Below are 20,474 nucleotides of genomic sequence, written 5' to 3' on the forward strand. Positions count from 1 at the left end.
CTGATCACCTCTTGACGTATTCACACAGCGACGGCAGCAGTTCCCACCTGGAGTTGTGTGTCCTGCTGAGGGCTGATGTGCATCCAGTAGCACTGATGTGCGTGATTGGCCTGATGAATGGTCATGAGTGCTCTGACTGGCAGAAGCAGATGGCACATTGGCAGGGCTTCATGGTCGTGCCCTCTGTGGACAAATGCCACGTGCAGAGAGCAACTAATCACCAGCCCCGCCACCTCATCATCACTGTAATGACCAAGTATAGCAACAGGATATTACATGTAAACCAGCAGGCAGGAGACGGAAATATTTTGACCCAAAATGACTGACCTGAAAACACCAAAGTCATAATGATGTACAGTATATCCTGGGGCTTTTTGTTCCTGGTGATTAGTGTTTCCTAGAAAGTGTGCCTTTATTACATAACCAGAAAAGTCAACTATATGGCAGTGACTCCACTTGGAGAGGTGTAGGCATGGAGGTCATAGGTTTGGATACCAGAATCAAATGCCTCAAGCAACGAGAGGCATACTGGTTTACAACCTCAAAGGAATTCGACTGCTTATGGGTTGAAGTTCATGGTGTTACAAGGAAGGCAAGTGTGCTGATACCCGTTAAAGATAAAATCACTGAGCTCTTTGCAATATGTCTTTCATTCACTCACACACCCCCATGCAAGGTGCCGCCCTGACCATCGCAATTCGTGGTTCAGTGTCTTGCCACAGGAGAGATCGAACCGCCAACCCTTGCAAAAATGAAAACTAATCCACTTCTCAAAAAAACACTGAAAATTACCATGTTTTATTTTGTAGATGCATTTATGATAAACAGTTATAGTTAGTGTAAACCGTGGTGACAAACACATTGTGTTTCCTGTGAAGCAGCGGCAGTAAGAAATGTTTGGTTTGCATTAGCAGTAACTTAAAGCAGCCCTTACGCGTTGTAAGGAGAGCAAACAGAAAGCGGTGAGGCTGTTATCAACGAGATAAAATTGCGCTGGATTACATGGATGCATTATTTTCAGTGAACATCTCACACATAGCAAACTAAATCCAGCGCAGGAATGGCGGACTCCACCACTACCAATAAAGACTACTCGTCTTCTCTCCTACTGCTAGGGCTTGATTTCATGAAAATCCTTAGGATTATAACTTGAAATGCTTGTTGTTTTTAACCATCCATTTTAGTGTCTGGAATTGGATTTTTATCACACACCCCACACATGAAAGAGTTATTTTTTTCCTCTTTAAAACTAAAGGTGGTTTGTGTTTGTGTCTGTAGGTGAGCAACCTTGGGAGGGAAGTGGCCGACCTTGGACGAGTCATGAAGAGAATGACCCAACTCATGGAGACCCTCATGTCATCAGTTCCACAACCTACAGTAGTCTGCCCCACACACTACTCCCCAGCACACCACACATACCTGCATCCTAACCCTCCACAGTCTTACCCTTCACCATCCTCCTCTCAGACTGCCTCCATCTGGATGGACACGCCCATCTCATTGCCTTCTTCTCCCCTCACTATCCCTCAGCAACAAGGTGCTATATGCCACCAGGACTCCCTCACACATAGACCCCAGGACCTCCAGCTGGGGTACCCTGTTATCCCCAGCTCAACTTTACCTCCAACTCTCAACTTATCTGCCCTTCAACTACAGCCCGCCATCGCAGAGCCCCACCTGCCTTCCTCACCCCTCAACTCACCGGAGATTTCCCACTACAAAGACGGGCTGTCTGGTTCCATCAGGTCAAGGGTACACAGTCCACCTCCGCAGGACGAGGGAGATGAGGGCCCTCTTCAGATCTCTGGGTGTTCTCCGCAAACTGGACTTGGGGGGACCTACCACAACCCAACCAAGGGTTTGTAGCAGCCCTCCATCGTAACTTTCCTGGACTCTGCAGGACTTTTTTAAGGATATTTTTTGGGGTATGTTCCTGAACTAAAGATCAAACTGATCAGCTGGGGTCCCCCATATCATGGGAGGATGTTTGCAGGGATGCAACTCAGATTCCTTTTGTTTTAAAGGCACGTGTTTAAAAATCATGTTGCATGAAAACAAGACAGAAGGTTTAGGTGTGTTAGCTTTACCTTATAGAAATGTAGTGTTGTTAGACAGGATGTAGAGGTTTGGGTCAGTTGTTGAGCTGTGAGATGGCAGCTCTATGAGTATAGCTCACCCCCAACTGCCCCCCCCCCCCCCCCCCCCCAACCCCTAGGACAAGAGGGATATGGAGGAGGAGAGAGTTCTTTGTCCTCTTTTTTTTTTTTTTTTTTTTGCTCCTGGCTAGTGATGGTTTCAGGTCGGATGGGCTGGTTGGAGGAAGAGAAAGCATCGTGAGTGGTGGAGGTGGGCTTTGGAGACAAGGAGGGGAGGGGTGGGGGCAGTTATTGTATTTCCCCCAACCCCCTATATCTGCCATTTCCTCTCCTTTTAACCCTTCTTTCCTTGCTCACTCAACCTGTACCCGATGCTCGGGATTGCGTGGACCAGTGCGCGGCTGGTTGGTCTGGGAGCACAGAATGGTGTGAGGAGAGAGATGGGACGCATTGTGCTCTTTACCGCTGGCCCTCAGGGATGGGGAGGTGGAGGGTGGAGGAAGTTCGTTATGGAGGGGGGGTTGTTATGCCTCGGGCAGCACAGCCCCTGCTGTCGTCCGTCACACTGAGCACAGGGACTCTTTCTCCCTCTCTGTTTCTCTTCCAGTAGTTTTCTCCATACACCTACCATTCTCTCTCTCCCTCCTCCCTTCTCTTTCTCTTGCTCTCTGCATGCCTTTCCGAGCCTTTTGAGTAGTGCCTGTAGACACACATTAACATGCTGCATGTCACCCTGTGGAAATCCAGCTTGCCATTTATCTATCTATTTAAAGGAAACACGGTTCAATCTTTTAATAGCTGAACCTGGCATTTACTGATGCATATTTATTGGATGTTGGCTCAGTTTAAACTACTGGGTAATTTTAGGCACAAGGTAGTCGCCCCTGTTGTGAAGTAGCCTGGAGCTAAGCGCCACTACCAAAGTGGTTCATGATCCACGGTGTAGGCCATTTCCCTGATCGCCACCCAGGGTTATCAGCTCTGAAATCCATTTTCTCAGCTGTTCGGAGCGAAGGCAATATTCCCACATAAAAGCACAATAAGGAAAAAAAGACGCTTTTATATTTCTATGAATGTATCAATACTAAAGATGTATTTTTTTACCTCAAAGAATGCAAGAGTGTGGGATAGCAGTAAGTGATGCTACTGTATATGAGGTTACGGCAGCGCTGTTTGCTGGTGCAATGCAATCTTAAACCAGGAAAAAGGTCCTAACTCTTGTCCCTACAGATCTACTGTTCTCTTTTGAATTCATGTAGGTTTGACTCTGCTTCTCTGCAAATGGAATGTACTGTAATCAAACATCTTTTTCCCTTAACATTTTGATATTTATTAGATACAAAAAAATGTTATGCTAATAAACGACAAATATGACTGTTATGTCCTGGCTTTTTGTTCATTGTTCACAGAAACATTCAGTAATGCAGGACAGAGGTTATTAGAGGTTCATCACATCCAGGAAATTTACAAAACAAATGTACAGTATATTTCTAAAAATTCCCATGTACTATACATTGATTCATGCTATCGAAAGCCCTCAAGCTCAATTTTTGTGTTTTGGAAGTCAGTGGATGAAGTGACATCTTAACAGTCTTCTCATGCACATTCATTTCAAGATTTTCAAGGCTAGAATTAAAAAAAACAAATGACTCTTGATGAGTTGGCTCAAAGCAAATTTGTCAAGCAAATGTAATGACATTTGTATGCGTAGGTTTTTGCAATATCCTGCTGACATTCAGATAAATGAATCGATGAATGCATAATGTCCTTGGATTATAGCTAAACCGGATATATATTATGCTATGCCACATCAAAACTTAAAAAGTCTACAGCTATGGTAGCAGCTCTGTGAGGCTGCACTTCGGCATAGTGGTGCTTTGAGCTAAATGCTAACATCTGCATGCTCACAATGACAATTTATACATGCTGATGTTTAGCCGGTATAATGTTCACCATGGTCACAGTCTTATTTTACCAAGTTAGCATGCTAACATTTGCTTATTAGCACCTGATATGAAGTAAATTAAAAACAGATTAAAAATATGAAAATGTGTGCAGAATTTTGCAGAATCCATCCAATAACTGTTAAAACATTGTCATCCCTAGAGCCACTCAGCTAGCATGGCTAAACACACACAGATCAACATCAGCACAAGACATTTTTAGATGTGACAAAAAAAAAGCACAGACCGACATCTAAGACTGGTGCAGGTGTCTAAAATGTCTAAAACATAGGTTGTTGTATTGTTCATAGAAACAAAAATAAATACTGACTGAGGAACAGTTGTGAAGAATCTGTGAATCATATCAGCTTTTTTTTTTTTTTTACAGCATATTGGCTAACAATATTATATCTAAGACAAACCTATTATACTAACACAAAAATAAACACACAAAGTTAATAATGCCAGATCTCTGTCATGCAAAACTGTTGCTTGTCCACACTCTGTTTATAATAGTAGTGTGCATTTGCTTTGTGTATGCGTGTGTGTGTCTGTCTTTTGTAAGCTGCTGCTACGGTTCATCTGAGGTGAAAGCGTGGCAATCGTCATGTCCCACTGGTGACGTGGGCGGGGGGTGAAGACTGAGTAAGTATGCGTGCTGAGGATCACATTGACACATCTGTCATGGGTCCAGCTGCTCACCTGGCGAGGTGCTGCTCCACCATGTGTGTGTGTATTTGTCTACGTTAGAAAGTGGAGCGAGGGGGAATACTGGATCTGTCTCAGTTAGATACATGTGTTCAGCAGGGATGCAGGTGAGGTATACTTTAGGTTGCAGGTGAGGTTTATTTACAATGGAGATAACTTTACAACTGTGTCAAGGTGTGTGTTTATGAATACATGCATGTGTGTAAATATTTTAGAGGGGGCGATGCTGTGAGAGAAAATTAGATATGTAGGGTCAAAATATTCCCCACTTAGACAATTTCTTGTGTGTTTTACTGAGCAGGGACTTGCAGGTGGGTGGGGGTGTGTTTGCGATGAGGATGATTATTTGTGTATTTAGCAGCGCCTCCAGCACATCTGTGGGAATGCTGTTATTTAGCCTGGGGTCTTGAAGACCCATCCATATTTAATGGTGTACAGACAATCCTATCCTGGCTGTTTATGCATCATTTTATCCACCTGCTAGCGAACTCATCTTTTATTCACTGCTTCCCACAATCTGTCATTAGCAAACTGAGGCCCATCTGCCTTCCTCCTTTGCACCCTTGCTTCCCTCTTTCCCACCACTTGTGATTTTTGTTCAAAGTTGGGTCTGACTCAGAGGGATGCAGAGGAGGACAGAATAGAGGTGGGTAAAAAAAATGGGTAAAAGGGCTGTTAAAAGAGGTGGGATGTGGACTGATGATGTGTTCATTTTTATGTTTAACATACATTTTGTCTGTTTAATCCACTCTTTTCACATTGTTTAATGATGGCCCTGACCCAAATACACCAACTATTCATCCCTGTCCACTCTTTTCATCTGGGCACACACAGAAATGCAGTGTGAGCGTCCACACACACACACACACACACACACACACACACACACACACACACACACACACATGCATTCACTCTTCCATTCAAATGAGCACTTTATCCCAGTGAAAAGAGCCTCTTCACTTGTCCCTCGCCCCAGATTTCAGTACTGAAAAACACCATCACTGTGCAGGAGGTGAGAAATTCTCTCTCAGGTAATAAAAATCTGTCCATTTCTGTCCTTTCATCTCCACGGACATAATGGAGATATGCTGAAATCTGCCAGCTGTGGTGTGGTGTTTCCATTCAGCCCTTAGTGAGATCTGATAGGCTGCCTGCTAAAGAAAAGAGGCCAAGCTGTGTGCTGAACCAAGGACACATTATGTTTGTGTTTGAATGTGTGTGGTTCTGGTTATGTGTACTACCATATAGATCAAGTGTCTGTGCGCATAAGAGTACAGATACACACGTAAAAACTTTAGAAAGCTCTCCACACAAGGGCTTTACATTTATCAGTTCCACTCAGGGTGAGACAGGAGTCACGGTTGCACATCCAAATGGTTATATTTGCATTGGTGTAAAGTGTGTGTGTGTGGGGGGGGGGTTTACAGGACATGTTGTGTGTTTGATAAATGAGTCTGAGCTGCTCTCCTGGGTGCTATGGTACAAGTGGTGGTGGCGGTGGGGAGGGGTGGCAGAATAATGTGCATGTCAGAAGTGGAGATTAATGGTGGTTTCCTCTCTTAGAAGTGTAGGTCTGGCTATGCCCATCAAGCGAGGATGCTGGAACGGCAGCTGAATTACCTCTTTTGTTGCTCACCTGTCAGGAAGTAGTCTGGCATTTTACAGCAGCAGATAGGAGGATCATCACCATGTAGAGCTCTTGCTAAATAGTTGTCCTCCATTGGGTTGATGTAACAGTGATGTGAGGATCCCTGTTGAAAAGTCTGGACTAAAATGCTCACTCATTTACAGAAGGTATTCTTCTGTATGTGACCAGAGCAGCATTTTACCCTTTAAACTGATGTGTATTATTTGATACTAATCATAAAAGTAATCTTTTCATAAAATGATATCAGTACAAAGTTGTCACGTATGCAATGTTCCAGGTAAATAACTAGCAGATGTTGGGGCCCCATACTGATAAGATTCATTATTGTTTGGGTGTCTCCCTTGGAATGTGGGAGTTATGCGATAGAGGTCTCTTTTCCTTGACCCCTAGACTGCTGTCCAAATAACTTGTATATCATAGGTTTTGGGGAACTGAGGGACCCTAGGGAAATATAAGTTTATAGATTCATGAGTTATAGTAGGACCCTATGTATGCCTAAATGTATAAAGGACGAGGTTGAACAGTGTTCGAGGCAGCAGTACTGATTCGGCTACGGGTGCTGTACAGGTCAAGATGCGCATGCCTGTTGATCCTGATCTTTGATGCAAATAAACAATATTATGTGAAAAGTCAGTATCAGCGGAGTTTCCTTCCATCATCGGATCATCGCCTACATCTGGGGAATGAAGAAGAAATTAACAACACAACACTGTTGGACAGCCGCACATGATGTACCTTTCTGTTCTGTTGTAGGGTGGCCACAAATTGACATAACACAATGAATCAAAGTCCTGCAGCTCTTTTTGTCCATCTAATCAAAGACAACTAACAGCATTAGACTATCTGGTAAGATGATGGCAGCAGGGCTCCCTCTCTGCATGTGTGTCTTGTCTGTGATGGGGCTCATCTAACTGTGTAATCTTCTTATTTAAACTTGCCTTACAATATTGGCACATTTTGTTGTTTTTGGGATGGCAGCCTTTGGTTTGCACATCCATTTCATCTCAGTAATTAAGAGTTATTCTACTTGAAGCGGCTATGAATTATATTTCTATAATGATGTATCAAATGTCAATGTGAAAGGGGTCGCTCATCATGATGAACCTACAGAGAACTATTACCTGAATCGGCCCCTCCCCTCGGCTTTACTGAGTTTCAGCTCATTGTTCAGTTGTCCGCAACATTTGCAACATTTCTCTGTGTGGGACTGTGCACTTCTTGCTTGCTTGTTACAGCAAATCCAGTGTGACCAGGGCTTACCTTGTCAATCAGCTGTGTGATGCCTATGATGGGCATCTAAACTGACTTCGTTGCAGCACTCTGAAGGAAATCTGCCCACTGTGCAGAATGTAAGTGTTGTATTATACCCCTTGTGGTTTCTTTCATAACTTTCATAATATGTGTGACACTGAGGAGCAATATTAAGTAATTAAAATATGTACCTGTGCAAAGCTTTATGCTGCCCTGTTCACTTGGTTCACACAGGTCGACATGTTAAACATGAAAAATGTTAATGCTAACGTGATAAATGACATACAGAGAGAGAGATGAACAGTTAAGATTTGTATTTAATCAAAGTTGCCTTTATTATATCATTCATATCTATCTGATCAAGTGTTTTTTGACCTGAAAGTCCTCTTTTCAAGTATTTGATGTGTCACACAAACATGTGTATCACTAAAACACTGATTCAGAATTTGAAGGGTGCCCTCATAAAGTGTTTGTGTCACCAGAAACTTTCTAAATGAGACATTCAAAAGCCGTTTTTGTCTCTGACCTTAATTGCTGCTGCAAGCCAAGTTTTTGTCACATTTTAATGCGCTTACTCTTTGCTCAGTGTCAGCCCCCGACTCCTGAGGCCCATCCACATAGACCTAATTGCACAACAAGCACATTACAAATCGCTGGAAACAACAGTGTCTTTGTACAGAAGACCCAAGGCTCTTTGAGGCGCGCACAGTAAGTACAGCCACCTCCGTCCTGGGTGAAATAGCCCCATGGATCTTCATAAAAAGGCCACAGCTTCCTGCACCAGCAGCTGACATCCATCTGAGTCTCCCAGGTTCCCCAGAAGATGTGTGTGTGTGTGTGTGTGTGTTTTGGGGGGGTGGCTGGCGAGAATGCGACATGCCCAGCGGCCATCAGCGTTTGATGTGGGTGTTCACTGTATTTATCACACTCACCTCAACATGGAGAGGAGATGGACGATGCCGGTGATGGGAGACAGAGGGGAGGGGAGGGCCAGCAAAAGGTCGCATGCAGCAACAGAGAAGGAGGACAGTTTGAGGACGGGGGGAGTACAGCAGGAGAAGGAGCATTTGAATGCAAACAGAAGGAGACATTTGCAATAAAATACTTACATACATACTCAGACATATTGGACAACACTCCAGTTTTCTCCTATTTTGTATGACATTTAGAAATCAGCATATTCACAACATTTATCAAAAAGTCTTAAATATGTGATGCCAGTCTTCAATGGAATTTAATGGCCACTAAATAAGTGTTACAGCGCCTTCAGTTGCCATATGTTATGACTATTAAACATACTGCATTCTCCCTCAAACAAGCATTAAGGGTGTTGCTTTATCAGCTTGACTTGACTAGTTATTGCTGAGAGACCTCACAGAGACCACAATGAATGACTGATTACTTTATATGGCCTATTATATGCTCTACTGGGACATTTTCACACATCTTACCATACTCTGCAATATAAAGTGACATCAGAGATCCCTATGGTCTGTAGGATTTACGTCATAAAACAGGCAGTAACAGGAGTTTTAATCAAGGGTGTCAGAGGTTGGCTACAGGTCACTTCCTTTTCACAGGTCCTTTGTTAGTGTGGTGTGTGGATAACATTGGTGGGACAGGTTTGATGCACGGAATCATGGGCTAGTCTATTCGCTGCAAATGAAAAAACATGTTTTCCTTTAAACGTTTCTTTTCTTTGTATTCTGACTTTATTAAAACCAATAATGCAGAGAAGTATTGAAATGGTAACCCTTCGCTTTGTCACAAACTGAGCTCGCAGGTCTGATGAAGGTGACAAAATACAGAAATTACCATAAAGCTTTGTTATTACACTTAACTAAGGAGATATTGTGTGTTGTTAGTAAAAGTCATGAGGTATCAAGGTGATAAAACAACATTGTGTATTTCTGAGCTGTTAAAGAGGGCCTGGGTTCTCCTAGACCCCAAACAGAACATTAGGGTCAAACTGTCAGACCTGTCACTGGCTTTGTCTTTTCCTTTAGTATACTTTATACATATGTATATCTCACAGTGAAATTAGCCATACAATGAGTCTGTGACCCAAAGGTCAGCCAACAGCTCAGTAGCCTATAGTAATATAGTAGCCTACAGTTATGTAACTTTGAAGTTATCAACAACATGTTGTTTGTCCAAGTATTTGACCTATGCCTCGAAGCTGCAGACACCATATGACTGTTTTTTATTGAAAAGGTGCTGTGTACTTGACTGGGCTAAGTGCACTATGGGTTAAGAAGAGCATTACTGTGACAAAGTATAGGCAGTTGTTAGCACTCAATGCCTGGGGGCAAGAGAGAGAGAGAGAGAGTTGCTGAGGACCAGCTCGGGGTCTTCCCTGCCTGCCAGTTGCCATCCAAACATTGGCCTCTGTGGCTTAAATAACATCTTCAATATAACTGGGCTGTGAGTTACAGTTACAGTAGATAAACAAAAACACATGACTCTGCTGTGTGGTTGTTAATCAGAGGTTTTCCCTGATATATACAACATCCACTCCCCTCAGTCACATGCACATCAGGACATTACTGTCACATGTTAGGCTTACTGTATAGCATTATTATATTAACTCCAACCACAGACAGAAAGTTTACATGAGAACATATTCATGGGAATCCTCATAAGTAAATTATGTAGGGGAGGCTATTCATGTATATCAATAACAAAGTGATCAGTTGGGGCTTTAAAAAAGATTGTGAAGGCAGATGGCTCCCCCTGCTGTTCACAGCTGACAAAGAATCAATATACTCTTTTTTTTTGGTAATAAACATGGTAAGAGTGCAATGATCCCAAACACAGAGAATAAAACATTTTAAAATACAGCATTTTTGGGGTAGTTAATGACACTGATGCGTCACACACTGGTGTAATTAGGTCACTTATCAGACCTCTTCTCAGGACAGGGTGGGTGTGTGCAGATTGCTTGATTGACATCTCTCTCGCTCTCCTGATGGTTTTCTTGCACAGAGAACATTTTGACATGTCACAGTGGGGACATATTTACAGGAGTAAATAAAGACATTAATTTCATTGAAATTCTGTGAAAACATCTGGGTTTGCAGGGCCTTTAATACATACCATGCAGTAGCCTACCCGCCTACCCGCCCGGGCCTTTAGTTAGTGAACACAGTCATTGTCGGGTATGGTTGTGGTTAGCATTAGAGTACATTAGAGTAGTTAAAAAAAGGTTGCATCTGCCTTAATGAATCACTGAATCTAATGGACCACCCGGTGCGCACAACAAGTGAACCAAATCAAACACACCCAAGTTGTCATGTGACCAACAGGTACACACTGGGTCTAGCTAACATGCTAATATGCTCATGGTGGATCCTCCAGTTCACTGAGGAACTTTTACCTTCAGTGAGGTGTGTGTGAGGCCTTGCTGCTGTTTGAAAACGAGTGGATGGTCATAGTGGGACAGAGAGGTCCAGTTGACTGGTTAGAGTGGGAAAGAGACTGGTTATTAAAATGCTTTGAGAATGAAGGAGCAGAGAAGTTGAACCTGGAGCAGATTGTGGAGGACTTTGCAGTCCAAGACTTACAGAATGCTGTTCAGACAGGTGAGTACAGTGTCCTTTATTTTACAACTCACTGTACAGATGAGAGCGTCAGTGTAAAAACTGCAGTTTCTCCTTTGATTATATATGTATGACTGTGGGCTGCAGCTGCTGTTGAGTTCATATTGTCTCTACATCTCTGTGTTGTGTGCTGGTGATGTTTTATTTACATTTTTTTCTTTAAAAAAACAATAGACCCAGACCAAAGGAATCTGCGTCTACATTTAGGTCCTTTTTATAGCCTATAATCCTCTGGTTTATATTTGCAGATCAACTTGCTTGCTCAATAGGCCCCTATTTGTCATATCTCCTCTTATCGTCTTCTTAGTGTGAAATATTTACTTTAAGATAAAGAGAGAGGAAGGATGCACTGGTGGTGTAGGGGTTAAAGCTTCCAGAACAAATTCTATCTAATAGGCTAAACTCTAGGCCAAGGGGAATCTGTAGGGATAACATACATACTGATTTTCTGTACTGTCTACTACTTGATACTAACCAAGTCTCCTTCATAATTTCCATCCAATCTGACGTCAGTTAATAGCACTTTACTGGCTTTTAATGTGATTCTGTCTGCTGAAAACTTTGATCTTTCGGAAATGTGCACAAAAACATTTACACATGAATTAATGAAAGCATTTACTGAAGTAAAACATAATTTAAGATAATTTCTCTACATATTTTTCCACTTTATATGATTAAATGTACATAAATACAATATAATAATATATATTCCTACAAAAGCAGTTTTAAATAAAGACTTCAACATAATCATATCTTGTGTTTTATTATTTTAGATAATCTGTTAATTATTTATCACAGTAAATTTTATTTGCAATCCTTAAAACAGGAACAAAAGTGGAGCTAAAAAACTACTACTACTGTGTGCCACTATGCATAGTACATATATGATACTATGTGCTTAGGATTTACATCAAATCCATTCATCCCTCTGCACTTTCTGCATCAGGCACCTTTAGGAGCTACTAGTTGCTCAAAGTGCCACTGTTGTCTGGGGTGATGGGTGCAGGGGCGCAGGAAGAGGCCTCCTGTGCTGGTGTTGACTTCTCTGGGGCTGCTTTGTGGGAGCCCTCCTTCCTTTACAACCTCCAGACATAACTGGGACTGCTGGTGGACAAGTTGACCGCTCAGCTGAAGCAGAAAGCAGACACACCGAGTTAGCCAAACTCCCACCATGACCACGTACACCTATTCCAAAAACAAAAAAAGAGTTGAATTCTCTGCCTTGCCTTGATGAACTTCCACTGGAGTCTGCTGCTAGTCGGTCGATGTGTGGGGCACGGAGACAAGACCACCCTCTCTCCCTTGGTGTCCAGACACAAAGCCCCCGAGGGACCCCATCGCACTTCAGACTCAGAGTTTAGATCGCAGTGCTGCGGTGACAAGAGAGATCATCTGTGCCACTGTGTGTTACCTGTCTTTCTGCGGCTTTCACAACTGTTGTCATGGTTACCTGGCTGCCCGTCCCACTGCACGGCGCCACGTTCATGGTCCCGCCCTGCAGTCCCTGCCCTCGGGGGTAGTCTGCACAGCTGCCAGTGCCAACGTTGTACAACTTCAAACAGGCACAAATGGGAGACATCAGTCTGTCATGTCCAGCAATGAGTAGTACAAAGTGTGTGTGTGTGCGTGTGTGTGTGTGTGCGTGTGTGTGTGCGTGCGTGCGCGCTACCTCGCCTGACAGTGCAGGTCTGTCCTGGGGGATGTAAAGTTGTGGATAAACTGTTGTCAGGTACCAATGGAAGTTCCTACAGCCCAGACTCCTCTTAAGCCGCAGACGCTCTGTGATGTTAGGGCTCTCAGACTGCACAAAAAGTACAATTACTTTAATTAATACTTACTTTTTTTGTGTTTTTGTGATACTCCCAAAATCTCCTCACCGAATCCCCCACACCAAACATACACACCTGCCTGATGAAATGAGCAAGCGTGTCCCTTCTATAGAAGACCTTCCTGTATGCATCCATCCAGGTGTCTGCGATCCGGATCTTGTTCCTTTGTAGCAGCTCCTGGTCTGGGAAGTGGTAAGGTGGGTGGTGGTGGTCTAAGTGGGCCACACGGGAGCAGGGAACCACCTCCATGGAGCCCCCGCATGACCACACCTAGGATAACGGGAAAGCTTTATCAAAGGTTTTGATTCTCGTTTAAATAGTATCATAAGAAAGTGATTATTTTTTGCATGTTGGTGCACACATGATCTTTTGTTATGCAAATTGCATATGGATTTTTATTTCTACAAAGCGCACCATTTTACATTTTAATCTCTCACAGAACATGCAACAATTCCACGTTATGAGTCTTAATGGTCAGCATAGGAAAACAAGTGGTCAAGTAACATTTTCCTCTCATGCTTGTGTGTTTGTCAACTGGCCCAGACATTCCCAGACCACTATTCAACCTGAGATTTCCATTTGCAAAAGGCATCATGTCCCAGCACAACATTCCTGAAGCCCTGACAGAAGGCAACTGAATCAGTCAGCCAAAGCATCGCTGAGAAAGCTTACGTGACTTAAGAAGAAAAACAAAAGCAATCTGTCATCTGTCTGTCCCATGTGAGCAGGTGAATTAGAGGATTTGGATGGAAAGATGATCATTAAAAAAAAAGTTTTCTTTACCCTGATTGACAGCTCAATTTGCTCCTCCCCCCACAGCAGCATCCCCGGGTCGTAGGCTCCCACACTCTGGAAGAAGTGTCTGTCGATGACCACAACTCCGCCTCCTAATGCTGGGCTCCTGTCATAGACAGAATCAGCATCACTTTACTGGCCAAGAACAAACACAGGAATTTGTCTTCGTGTCCAAGGAGCAGAGAGACATTACAAACTTCAGTCATGGTTAGCAGGGACAAACGGATCACAGCATACAGCCCAGAGCAATGCCTCCTTATCTTTTTAGCTTGTGATCCATTGAAACAAATCAAACGAATCAAATCAAAAACTCCAAAAATGGAGTTTCCTGTTCATACATCTCTCTCATTTGCTGCACTTTTCAAGATGCAGATTATCAAGTCCAGATAAAAGAGAAAAGCAAATTTGATCTTAGGCTTCACTCAACATTACTTCAGGTACATATTCATGTCATGAAAGCCCCACTGAGAGAAACTGTAAACTCACCTCATAGGCTGAACAGCTGAGTCCGGGTCCTTATCTTGCATCTGAGGGTTAGATTCCCAGTAGAAGTCAAGTCTCCAGTCGAACACACCCCTAACCGGCCACTGGGTGGCATTGTACTGAAAGGTCTGCCAGTCTATCACATCCATGATGGGGGACAAAACTCTGGTCCTGCGCAGAGACGTCAAATTCATCATTTTTATATTCAAATTTTCCATTGACATTTATCAAGTAGGCTGATTCAAAATGAGGTTGGTGTTATGAATGAGAAGTGTGTTCCTGTCAAATATTTGGAAGAACAAGGACATTTAAAATTCTTAACCAGCCTTCCTTTACATTTACATTTATTATTCGAAGTCTGTCTGCAGTGAGAATTGTACTGAGTGAAGTCAAAATGTTTCCTCATCAGTGTGTATGTATGTATGTATGTATGTGTGCTGTCTATGTTTGAGTGTGTTTCAGGCTCATGTCACAGAGGCCAAGTTAAGAAACACACACTGTCCTCTGTTGGGGTCTCTTCTGGTTCACATGTGTTCTTTGAAATATTTCTACCAAGAGGCCACGTGTGATGTGATGCTCAGAGGAAATGGAATGAAGAGATTAAAGGGGGAAGAAAGAGAGCAAGAAATGGGAGAAGGGTCAAACATGTGGCTGAGAGAGTTGAGTGGTTGCAGATTCCAGGTCTGAGAGTTCAGCCTAATTACCTAGTTTAATTAGAGCCACGCTGCAGGCAGCCTGAGACACAAGACTAGAGCCAAATCATGGGAGCTGAGCTTTGGATACACACACAGCACATGTATCCACCTGCCTTACTAATGAGTAAGGACAACTGATAACTCTGAACCCTCCATCTTCTCACTTCTTTCAAGTGGTTCTGTCAAACAGCAGAACACAATAGAGAACCAAGCGACAGACAGCTGCTGGGCTGGGTTTCTGACCAAATCTTTATCTAGATCTTAATTATTCTTCATTACAAAACTTACATTTCATATTTTTGGCATTTAACCAACAGAGCAATTTACTAATGATAATGCAGTGAAATAACAAGAAATCTGCACTGTTGTTAGTTGTTTTCTATAGATGATTAGAGTAAATAGTACCTGTCCTGAGCCAGTCTCTCCAGCAGTGGTTCCAGCCAGCCCTTCTCGCATTCACAGTGGGAGTCCATGAACACCAGCACTTCCCCTGCAGCCCTGGCAGCACCCAGAGCACGGCACCCTCCAACGCCCAGGCGCCTGGTGCTGCGAATCAAACGCACTCCGTCCAGATGAGACACATACTCACTTAGCACAGTCTTCAAGTGACCTGACAAGTGGACAGAGACAGAGACGTTGGCGTCATGTTATCAGCTCAGGTGAAGGGGATGGATGGATGGATGTGGACAGATGGAGAAACTCACCGTGCTGGCTCAGGTCGTCCACCAGCAGAACCTCCTGCAGAAACTGTTTGGGTGCAGTGTCCAGCACGCTGTGCACGGTGCGCAGGAGCGTGGACCAAGCCTCGTCATGGAAACAGATAATAACACTGGCCGACGGCAGCGACTCGCTGTACTGCTCCCCCAAACACCTGCCAAGTGGGAAACAAATTCACACTGTAAAACTTTATGAACGCTTTTTAATACCAGCGCAAAGGTTCTGGTTTATCTTTCATTCGTGCGCTTTGGCCACCGCGCCGTGCACTCACTCCGGGTGGCGCGCCTCAGGCAGCCTGCGATGCAGTGAAATCCTCTCGCTAACCACCTCGTTGAATCCGAACTTCTGCACCGCAGAGAGCTCCATATCCTTCTCGGTGCCCTCAAGGTGTAGCCGCACTGCTTTCCCCATTTCACCGTGCGTCGGAGGCGCAGGAGCGCGCGTATCCCTGTTTACTCCGGGCAGAAGCACCTTGTAACTCCCCTTCTTCTGTGGCGGGTACTTGGTGCCCTGAGTCGATGGAACGAATAAAAGTTGGTCTTCTTGCAGAGATTTTAGCGGGGCGAGATCGGCACCAAGCTCTATGACCTCCAGGTCCGGTGCACTGGGAATCCGCTGGAGGGGGCCTCGGGGAGGGCCAGGTTTCTGACGACCGTGGTCCCGGTCCCGGTTAAAGAGGTCCGAGAGCGCCAGAGTAGCCAGGGCGAACCCGAGGAGCAGTAGCCAGAGGCAGAGCATCCTCCTCCGGACAGCAGTAGCTCTGCCCCACAGCCTCATGGTGAAGAGTGCAGAGGAGAGGGGGGGGGGGAGGCACGGCGCTCAGAAGTTAGCCCAGTGCTGTCTTGAAGTCCCCATTTTTGAGCTTTGACTTCACTTTGATGTCGATTGCATTTCACCAAAGTGATGAGACTCTGTTTATCCAAACAGTAGGAAAAGAAATAAATCGCCCCTCATTCTTCTGAAGTGTAACGCTGCATCCATGGAGCTCCAGACCTGGGACACGAGTGACAGGCAAGACAGGTTCAAGACAAACCCTCAACTTCTAGTCCACATGGTGGAGGTGCGCAGACTTTGCCTCTCATCCAGCTCATCCCGCGGTCCTAAAGCCCGAGTAAATGTGAGCTCACACATGAGATGCACCTGATACATCCACCTGTTCCGTGAGATGCCTCTCAAAGCACAGATGATGAACAGGGATTTAAACACTTTTTTTAGACAAACCCTAAACTACAATTCCAGAGAGCTGTTTTTCAATGTTGAATCATGGAATAAGTTAGGGATTTGGATCTCTGTGGGACTCAGTAGTTTTTATAGCTGTCATATGGAGCCAATATTCCTGTCATGACTTGCACAGAATCCTAAAACTCAAAAAAGTTATTGCAAGGGTTTTTTTAAAAATTGGAAATGGCAACATGTCTGTTTCAAAACTCAGTATGTTTCCCACCAGAAACAACAGTAAGTTATAAATAATCCCACATTGCAGTGGAATGAGGCAGTGTTTTTATATTTCCTCCAGTTGGTGTGTGAGAGTCGGCTTGGTGCAGGCGTCTCCCCGGTGCGTCACACATCAAAGATGCTCTCTCCGGCCAGCTGGCGGAGGGCCTCGCAGTCCCATGACCGTCTGTCGGTGCCGGGAAGCGGGGCGGTCGCAGTTTCGATCTCCCGGGTTCTCCGAGGAGATCTTGGCAGCCCAGACTGCTGTTTTCAACTGAATGGAGAGAAAGACCTCCGTCTGACCGTTTTGGTTTTTTTTTCCTCTTTTGGACAAGTGGAAACATTGCATAGTTCTGTTTTGTCATGAAGTTGTTTTTCCTACTGTATCACGCTGCAAATGAATGCAGCACAGCCCACATAGTGAGTGGCACCAAAAATTAGATTATGAAAAATAAGTTTAAGGGGGAAAGTCATGTAAGGGTTTCCATGGGAAAGGCATAATAATTTCCTAATACATTTTCCAAGTGACCTCAGGGTGATGTTTCCTTTGGTGGTGGCCAACAGGAGGTCAAGCTGTACCCACTTTTTCTTCACCACATCACTTGAAATGAAGATCCTCTGCGTCAACCTGCTTCACAAGCTCTGTTCTGTGTTGTGGCTGACTGGAGCTGTGAAAGGCCACTGCCTGTAACTTGGCAGTGCAGCCAGTGGAGCTTTGAGGCCAGTTTGGTTCCCCTGTCCTGGTGGTGGTTCTGGTGGTGGTGACTGTCTGGCCTCTGGATTAACAGCTCCCTGCCTTCCTCCCATTATACACAATGGCACTCACCTCCCCTTTACTCAGGATGACAGGGCAGAATGGCTTCTGATGATTATGATTACAGTATCCAGAGGAGGGGGGGACACCTGGAGAGACAGAGGGAGAAGTTGAAAGAGCAAAGGAGGACTTCAGAAGACAAGAAGAGCAACAAGACGAGGGCGTTGCAAAGAGGGTGGAAATGAAAGACAGCGTGAGAGATCAGAGAGACAAAGAGAGCTAGAGGAGGCCCGGCCCCTGACTCCTGTGTTCTTGTGGGAATAATGTTTATAAGCCTCGAGATCGAAAAGGAAAGAAGGTCTTCATGTATTTCCAGTGCGGCACAGTGAACACTCCCATATGTTCCATCCTGCAGCCAAAACACACACCGAATTGCCAGCACATTTGCAGACGCACACATAAACACCAAAAGAACACACACGCGTAAATGCACGCGCAAACACACACACACACACACACACACACACACACACACACACACACACACACACACACACACACACACACACACACTGAAGCTCCAGTCCACATTCTCGGGAATGTTTCTGCATTCCACCAGCCGATAGAAGCCAGAGCTGTAAATGAGAAGGCACGACAAGCACTCACATGCATCCTCCCCTCGCGTGCACACACACACACACACACACACACACACACACACACACACACACACACACACACACACACACACACACACACACACACACCCTCCCTCACCCACAGAGAGAGAGACTTTTGGCTACACAATGCATTTCTGGGTTGTTGTTCATTCATATTTCTGGACAGAACAGACAGAACATTAATCTGCAACAGTTTTGACAATCAACAAATTATTCCAGTCATTTTTTAAAGTAATAATGCCAACAATTAACTGGTTCCAGCTTCTCAACTGTGAGTGTTTTTGTAGTCTTCTATGATCGTAGACTGAGTTTTGGACTATTTCTGACATATCATATTAGTTGATATCATAATTAGTTGCAGTCTTATATATTTTCTAAAGGTTTTTTTTTTAAGTATTTGTTGTCTTGTAATGGTTTGTCAATTTTATTTTGTTATCTTGTAATGCGAGAGAGCGAGAGAGAGAGAGAGAGCGAGAGAGACAGAGCGAGAGAGAGAGCGAGAGAGAGAGAGAGAGAGAGAGAGAGAGAGAGAGAGAGAGAGAGCGAGAGAGAGAGCGAGAGAGAGAGCGAGAGAGAGAGAGAGAGAGAGAGAGAGAGAGAGCGAGAGAGAGAGCGAGAGAGAGAGAGAGAGAGAGAGCGAGCGAGAGAGAGAGAGAGAGAGCGAGCGAGAGAGAGAGAGAGAGCGAGAGAGAGAGAGAGAGAGAGCGAGAGAGAGAGAGAGCGAGAGAGAGAGAGAGAGAGAGACGAGAGAGAGAGAGAGCGAGCGAGCGAGAGAGAGAGAGAGAGCGAGAGAGAGAGAGAGAAGGAAGAGAGAGAGCGAGCGAGAGAGAGAGAGAGAGAGAGAGAGAGAGCGAGAGAGAGAGAGAGAGAGGAAACCAGATCTTGAAAGGGCCCCAACAACTTCTCCAGCTTTCCAACATGGGAGCTGCGGGGTGGTGCTGCCCTCTACTGGAGGATGAGCAGCATTGATGTTCTTGCTTGAACGTTTCTTCTTTATTACATGTCTTGACCAAGAAAAGAAAAAAAACTCAAGGGCCACCTACTAGACTTCTTCTGGAGCTTTCGGTCACATCTCGTGGCCTTCATGAGTGTATGGAGTTTGGTGTCCGGTTGTCATGGAGATGTAATAAATGAACTTTAAGTTCAGCATTTGATGTTTTGTTTCACACATCTATTCTTGTTTCCCAGCAGGCTTACTGATAACATGTGATCACATATGAAAACAATTTGGTAATTTGTGTGTTTAGTTACCGTCTGACTGACTTTATCAGCCCTTAATGAAACACAAATGTTACTGAAGTGCCAGAAACAAAGTCTTCTAGACCTTAACATCGCTATTTGATCATTGCAAAGTATGATTTTACAGCTCTTTAGTGGATTGGATTTCCAAACAGCTGGACCGAGTAGACTACGTGGGGGGGGGGGGCTTTGTCTCGGTGAATATGGATGAAACAATGGATGAAACTCATACTGTCAGCGCATTATTCTGGGTTTTCAATTCTTGACATCATGTTACCGATCAGCAAGGACATTAGAATTGATTCTGCATATTAAGTTGCTTCCTATTGTTTCAAAGTTTCAAAATCCTGCTCCCTCTCTTTAGTTTCTCTTTAGATTTAATATTGTAAATTAGTAACAGATACCTGCTTTTGTCTACATTCAGCTCCGCAGCATCCCAAATATTGTGTGCATTATTTATAACATTTATAAATACATATATTTCATTCATTGTTTATTTAAAATGAAATATCGTGATATGTTTTTCAGAAATTTCACAACAAAGACGTTCTTTTGATTGACGAAAACAACCTCTTTTCTTGACTTTTCAACAGAAAAGTA

General features: G+C 44.1%; 2 protein-coding genes across 2 annotated transcripts in view; one reads left to right on the forward strand and one right to left on the reverse strand.

Moving 5' to 3' along the window:
- The window catches only part of kcnh8 (potassium voltage-gated channel, subfamily H (eag-related), member 8), a 46,072-nt gene extending 44,206 nt beyond the window's left edge, over positions 1–1,866 (forward strand). The window contains exon 17 of the mRNA XM_070921186.1: positions 1,279–1,866. Coding sequence (XP_070777287.1) covers positions 1,279–1,866 — 588 coding nt within the window. The remainder of the gene's footprint in view (positions 1–1,278) is intronic.
- Positions 1,867–12,114: 10,248 nt separating this feature from the next.
- On the reverse strand, positions 12,115–16,544 carry LOC139299391 (polypeptide N-acetylgalactosaminyltransferase 15-like). The gene is made up of 10 exons (XM_070922290.1): positions 16,039–16,544; positions 15,755–15,921; positions 15,456–15,660; positions 14,359–14,526; positions 13,861–13,978; positions 13,153–13,347; positions 12,918–13,049; positions 12,699–12,800; positions 12,475–12,618; positions 12,115–12,376 (listed from the first exon to the last, which is right to left on the reverse strand). Exons 1-10 carry the CDS (start codon positions 16,542–16,544, stop codon positions 12,191–12,193), a joined length of 1,923 nt encoding a protein of 640 aa, XP_070778391.1. The 3' UTR covers positions 12,115–12,190.
- Between the last annotated feature and the right edge of the window lie 3,930 nt (positions 16,545–20,474).

Source organism: Enoplosus armatus, chromosome 16 (genome assembly GCF_043641665.1).
Source record: "Enoplosus armatus isolate fEnoArm2 chromosome 16, fEnoArm2.hap1, whole genome shotgun sequence".
In the NCBI taxonomy this organism is placed as follows: domain Eukaryota; kingdom Metazoa; phylum Chordata; class Actinopteri; order Centrarchiformes; family Enoplosidae; genus Enoplosus; species Enoplosus armatus.

Coding starts and splice junctions, on each gene's coding strand:
- LOC139299391 (XM_070922290.1), bottom strand. CDS start 16,544: ATGAGGCTGTGGGGCAGAGCTACTGCTGTCCGGAGGAGGATGCTCTGC. Junction 13,348..13,860: donor AAATTGAGCTGTCAATCAGG/GTAAAGAAAACT, acceptor CCGTTATCCTAG/GTGTGGTCATGCGGGGGCTC. Junction 13,050..13,152: donor TTGCTCATTTCATCAGGCAG/GTGTGTATGTTT, acceptor CTTTTTGTGCAG/TCTGAGAGCCCTAACATCAC.